Below are 6,575 nucleotides of genomic sequence, written 5' to 3'. Positions count from 1 at the left end.
AAACGGCGCCGTTTGGACCCAAAATGGCTCAGTTAGGGCCCCAAACTGGCCCAGTTGGGAGACCCAGACTGGGTTGGTTGGGAGACCCAAACCAGCTCTTGTCAGGGCCTCAAACTGGTTCAGTTTGGCCCCAAAACCAGCTTGCTCGGGGTCTCAAACTGGCTTGGTTTGACCCCAAAACCAGCTTGATTGTTGTCCCAAACTGGGTTCATTGGGAGACCCAAACTGGGTTCATTGGGAGACCCAAACTGGCCCAGTTGGAGACCCAAACTGGCTTGGCTTGGCCCCAAAACCAGACCTGGCTCAATTGTCCCCCAACTGGTTAATCTATCTCCAAACTGGTTCAGCCATCCCCAAACCAGTTCAGCAGCCCCCAAATTGGCTCCACCATCCCCAAACCAGTTCAGCTACCTCCAAACCATTCAGCCACCCCCAAACCAAATGTCCCAAAACCAGTTGGGCCACCCCCAAACCAATTGGGCCGCCCCCAAACCATTCAGCCATCCCCAAACCAATTGGGATGTCCCCAAACCATTCAGCCTCCCCCAAACCAGCTGGAATGTCCCCAAACCAGTTCAACTGCCCCCAAACCAGTCTGGCCATCCCCAAACCAGTTGGGATGTCCCCAAACCATTCAGCCACCCCCAAACCAGCTGGAATGTCCCCAGACCAGTTGGGCCGCCCCCAAACCAGTCGAGATGTCCCCAAACCAGTTGGGCTGCCCTCAAACCATTTCAGCCGCCCCCAAACCATTTCAGCCATCCCAAAACCATTCAGCCACCCCCAAACCGATTGGGATGTCCCCAAACCAGTTCGGCTGCCCCCAAACGCCTCACCGCAGCTCCTCAGCCGGCGTGGGGGGCAGCATGGCCTGGCTGCCCACCAGCACCAGTGGCTTGGTGGCCCTGCTCACCAGTTCCACGCAGCGCTGCACCTGCGACCCAAATCCACCTCGATTAGCCCCAAAAATGGGTGACAAAAAGCAGCTCAGCCCCAAACTTGGTTGGGTGCTGAATCTGGCTCAGTTGAACCCCAAAACCAGTTCCACTGAGCCTCAAAACTGGCTCAGTTGGGCCCCAAAACCCAGCCCTGTTGAACCCCAACATTGGCTCAGCTGAACCCCCAAACCAGTTCAGGTGAGCCCCAAAAATCAGCTCAGGTGAGCCCCAAAACCCAGCCCAGCTCACCCCCGAAAACCAGTTCAATTGGGACTCAAAACTGGCTCAAGCTGAGCCCCAAAACTGGCATAATCAGCCCCAAAAAAGAGCTCTGCTGAGCCCCAAAAACTGTCTCAGTTGGACCCCAAAACCCAGCCTTGTTGAACCCCAAAATTGGCTCAGCTGAACCCCAAAATCAGCTCAGCTGAGCCCCAGAACCAGTTGATTTAAACCCCAAATCCACCTTGCCCGACCCCAAACCCATCCCAACCCCTGCCAATGCCCCTCCTGAACACCCCAAAACCTCCAATCCATAGTGGGGATCCCCCAAATCCATTATCGGGGTGTCTCCCAAAATCCACCCCAGCCAATCCCAAACTCATCCCATGCCCCCAATACCCCCTCTGAACACCCCAAAACCCCCAATCCATAGTGGGAGGATCCCCCCAACCTCCCAGTCTGTAGTAGGGGGGTCCCCCAAACCCCCAATCCATTCTTGAGGCATTCCCCAAATCCCCAATCCATTCTTAGAGGGGTCCCCCAAACCCCCCCAATCAATTCTTGGGGGGATCCCCCAAACCCTCAACCCATAGTGGAGGGGGTCCCCCCAAACCCCACCTCATCCTCGGTGGCCATCGGCACCTGCACGGGCAACGGGGACACGTCCCGGGGCTCCCAAGCCCCCGCAAAGAGGTTCCGGATGTAATTTTGGAGGTACCTATTGGGGTGGGGGGGGTCAATATTGGGGTGCTGGGACCCCATAGGGTGCTGGAGGGGGGGCACAACTCACCATTGCACCACCTTTCCCTGCAGCCCCCGAGGGGTTTTGGTGCCCCCCACTTCCTTCTCCACCACGTGGAAGGGGTAGAGGATATCGATGGGGAGCTCCACGAAGACGGGGCCTACGAAATTGGGGTGCAAGGAGGAAGGGGGACATCCTAATGTCACCCCCAAATCACTGTTTGGGGTTAAAACCCCCCAATACAATCAACAACGCCCCAAAAACGCCGCTGAAAAACAAGCATGGAAGGGAAAACCCCGCCAACCAAGCGTTTTGGGGGTGGTTTTGGGATGGTTTTAGGGGTGTTTTTTGGGGGGTGTCCCCCCCAATATTTTACCGGGGGTCCCCGACTGCGCGGTGGCGATGGCTTTGCGGAGGGTGGGGATGATGTCGCGGACGGTGCGCACCGAGACGCAGACTTTGCAGAGCGTCCTGAAGAGCGAGAGTTGGTCGATGTCCTGCAGCGCACCCCGGCCCTACCAAATACAATCGATGAACCCCAAAAATGAGGGAAATCTCCCCAAAAATGAGGGCGGGAAGGGGTTGTTTTTTTTTGGGGGGGTCTCTCACCTTCTGGAGCGAAGCAGCTGCTCCCCCAATGAGCAGCACCGGTGACTCGGCCATTTGGGCGTTCTTGACGGCCGTCACCGTGTTGGTGACGCCGGGACCGGCGGTGACGACGGCGACGCCGATGCGACCTGCAAGGAAATTTTTGGGGGGTGTTGTCCCTCTGCACCCCGATTTTCAACTGGGGGGGGTTGAGGGCGTGCTTGGGTGCTCATCTCGTTGGCACCCAAGTGGTTGAATTGGGGCTGGGGGGTGGAAAATGGGTACGAAACCCATCATGGAAAGACCCTGGACACCCAAAAGGTCTTTGAACCCTTCTTGGGTCAACCAGGACCCAACCAAGGTTGGACACCCCAAAATTCTCCACCCATTGGGGTAGGAGAAGGTGTTGGCCATGGGGTCACCTTCTTCTCATCCTGTCCTCACCAAAGCAGCCACATTATCTCGAGGGGGGGAATAAATGGGTACAAAACCCATCATGGAAAGACCCTGGAGACCCCCAAAGACTTTGAACCCTTCTTGGGTCAACCAGCACCCAACCAACATGGGACACCCCAAAATTCTCCGCCTATTGGGGTAGGAGAAGATGTTGGCCATGGGGTCACCTTCTCATATCCTCACTAGTGTGGCCAAATTATCTCGAGGGGGGACAAAACCCATCATGGAAAGACCCTGGAGACCCCCAAAGACTTTGAACCCTTCTAGGGTCAACCAGGACCAAACCAAGGTTGAACACCCCAAAATTCTCCACCTATTGGTGTAGGAGAAGGTGTTGGCCATGGGGTCACCTTCTCATATCCTCACCAGAGTGGCCAAATTATCTCCAGGGGGGGACAAAACCCATCATGGAAAGACCTTGGACAACCTCAAAGTCTTTGAACCCTTCTTGGGTCAACCAGGACCCAACCAAGATGGGACACCTCAAAATTCTCCTCCCATTGAGGTAGGAAAAGGTGTTGGCAATGGGGTCACCTTCTCATATCCTGTCCTCGCCAGAGCAGCCAAATTATCTCCAGGGGGGGACAAAACCCATCATGGAAAGACCCTGGAGACCCCCAAGGTCTTTGAACCCTTCTTGGGTCAACCAGGAGCCAACCAAGATGGGACACCCCAAAATTCTCCACCAATTGGGGTAGGAGAAGGTGTTGGCAATGGGGTCACCTTGTCATACCCTGTCCTCACCAAAGCAGCCAAATAATCTCCAGGGTGGGACAAAACCCATCATGGAAAGACCTTGAACAACCCCAAAGTCTTTGAACCCTTCTTGGGTCAACCAGGAGCCAACCAAGGTTGGGACGCCCCAAAATCTTCCACCCATTGGGGTGCTGGCCATGGGATTCCCCCCTCCATGTCCCCACCTGAGAGCCTGGAGACGGCATCGGCGGCGAAGACGGCGGTGGCCTCGTGCCGGGTGTCCACCACGCGGATGCCGACCTTCTCGCAGGCCACCAGGACGGGCGAGATGTGGCCACCGGCCAAGGTGAAGAGGAAGCGGATGCCATGCGCCTTCAACACCTCCGCCACCAACTCGCCACCGTGCCGGGGGCTGCGGGGGTCCACCTGTGCCACGAGGGGGAAACAGGCAGCGTCACCAACCACCGGTGGGGTTCGCCTCAAAAATGGGCGGTTTTGGGGCAAAACTTTGGCCTTTTTTTGGGCAAGATGCGAGTGTTTTTACCCGTTTTGTCCTACCTTATGGCAGAGTTGGTAGAGGAGCCCAAAGCGATACGCCAATGCCACCAACGCCGCCGCCAACACCGCTGCCAGCCCGGCGCAGGCCGTGCCGATGATGGCGAGGAGAGCCATGGGGACACCGGGAGCTGGAGGACGTCACTGGGATGGGGGAAAGAAGGAGAAAACCCAGCTGTGGTTGGGTTGGATCAACTGGGAAGGGGCCGAAACCACCACGGTGTCATCAGAAGCCAACCCCGTGGTGGCCCTGGTGAATTGAGTCCAGTTTAATTGAATCTGGATTAATTGAATCCAGATCAACTGAGCCCGGATCAGCGGAACCCAGATCAATTGAACGTGGATCAACTGAACCCGGATCAATGAAACTCAGATCAACTGAGCCCAAATCAAATGAGCCCGGATCAATTGAATCTGGATCAACTGAGCCGAGATCAATTTAATTTGGATCAACTGAACCTGGATCAATGGAATTTGGATCAACTGAACCTGGATCAATTGAACCTGGATCAATGGAATTCGGATCAATTGAGCCCAGATCAATTTTATTTGGATCAACTTAGTCTGAATCAACTGAACTCAGATCAATTGAAACTGGATCAATGGAATTCGGATCAACTGAATCCAGATCAATTGAATTCGGATCAACAGAACTCGGATCAATTTAATTTGGATCAACTGAGCCTGGATCAACTGAACTCAGATCAGTTGAAACTGGATCAATTGAAACCGGATCAATTGAACCTGGATCAATGGAATTCAGATCAACTGAAACCGGATCAATTGAACCTGGATCAATGGAATTCAGATCAACTGAAACCAGATCAATTGAACCTGGATAAATGGAATTCAGATCAACTGAACCTGGATCAATTTAATTTGGATCAACTGAGCCCAAATCAACTGAACCCGGATCAACTGAACTCAGATCAATTGAACCCGGATTAACTCACTTTGGTTTACCTGAACCCGGTTTAACCAAACACGGTTTAACCAAGCATGGTTTAATCGCACACCATTTAATTGAACCTCATTAATTGAACCTGGTTGAATCAAACTCAGTTTAATTGAAGCTGGTGAACCCAGTTTAACCAAATCCAGTTTAACCGAATACGGTTTAAGTGAACCCAGCAAACTGAACCCGGTTTAATTGAACCTGGTTTAATCACACACGGTTTAACGGATCATCAATTGAACCCAGGTTCATCAAATACAGTTAATTGAACCCAGCTTAACCAAACCCAGTTTAACTGAATCCAGTTTAATTGAATCTAGTTTAACTGATCCTCATCAATTGAACCCAGGTTCAGTTAATTGAACACAGCTTAATCAAAGCCAGTTTAATTGAACCTGGTGAACCCAGCTTAACCAAATCCAGCTTAATCAAACCCAGTTTATTTGAACCCAGTTTAATCGAATCTAGTTTAATTGATCCTCATTAATTGAACCCAGGTTCATCGAGCATGGTTAACAGAACCCAGTTTAACCAAACCCAGTTTAATTCAACCTGGTTTAATGAGGTTCAATTAACTGAATCTGGTTTAATAAAATATGGTTTAATTGAACCTCATTAACTGAACCTGGTTAACTGAACCCAGTTTAATCAAACCCAGTTTAACTGAACCTGGTGAACCCAGTTTAACTGAATCCAGTTTAATCAAATATGGTTTAATTGAACCCAGGTTCATCAAATGTAATTAACTGATCCCAGTTTAATCAAACCCAGTTTAACCGAATCCAGTTTACCTGAACTTCATTAATTGAACCCAGGTTAATTGAACATAGTTAACTAAATCCAGTTTAATCCAACCTAGTTTAATGGAACTTTGTGGACTGAACCCAGTTTAATTAAGCCCAGTTTAAATGAACCTGGTGAACTGAACCCAATCAACTGAATCCAGTTTAATTGAACCCAATGAATCCAGTTTAATCAAACCTGGATTAACTGAACCCAATGAATCCAGTTTAATCAAACCCAGTTTAACTTAACCCAGTTCCACTTCACTGCCTCAACCCCGGCGCCAGCCCCAACGCAGCTCATTTGCATAATCACCACCTAATGAAGGCAGCTGTATCAGGTCACCCTGCTGCAATCCTTGGCACCCACATAAAGACCCGAGGGGAAAAGGCAGATAAGACCAAACCCGGCCTAATTTCCCCCAAAATTTGCCCCGTTTCAACCACTTCCCACACCCCAGGATGAATTCAGATGCCAAATTTTCTCCCTAAACCCCAATTTCCCCCCCCCTTTTGGGCTGAAAAAAAGGGTGGGTGGGCGCTGTGGCTCGCTGGTGGCAAATGCAAGAGCGAAACAGGGCAAAAAAAAAGGGTCATATTGGACAAATTAACCTCATTTTGGAGTTCAGCGTGTGCCCCCCACC

At 51.5% G+C, this 6,575-nt stretch overlaps 1 protein-coding gene across 1 annotated transcript; it reads right to left on the bottom strand.

Moving 5' to 3' along the window:
- Positions 1-832: 832 nt before the first annotated feature.
- Positions 833-4,311, bottom strand: ILVBL (ilvB (bacterial acetolactate synthase)-like). The gene is made up of 7 exons (XM_010181926.1): positions 4,198-4,311; positions 3,864-4,065; positions 2,509-2,636; positions 2,276-2,414; positions 1,948-2,059; positions 1,776-1,875; positions 833-934 (listed from the first exon to the last, which is right to left on the bottom strand). The coding sequence occupies exons 1-7, from the start codon at positions 4,309-4,311 to the stop codon at positions 833-835; spliced, it is 897 nt and encodes a 298-aa protein (XP_010180228.1).
- Between the last annotated feature and the right edge of the window lie 2,264 nt (positions 4,312-6,575).

This window comes from Mesitornis unicolor, unplaced genomic scaffold (assembly GCF_000695765.1).
Source record: "Mesitornis unicolor isolate BGI_N332 unplaced genomic scaffold, ASM69576v1 scaffold24353, whole genome shotgun sequence".
Taxonomy (NCBI): Eukaryota; Metazoa; Chordata; class Aves; order Mesitornithiformes; family Mesitornithidae; genus Mesitornis; species Mesitornis unicolor.
This window is presented reverse-complemented; position numbering and strand designations above follow the sequence as displayed.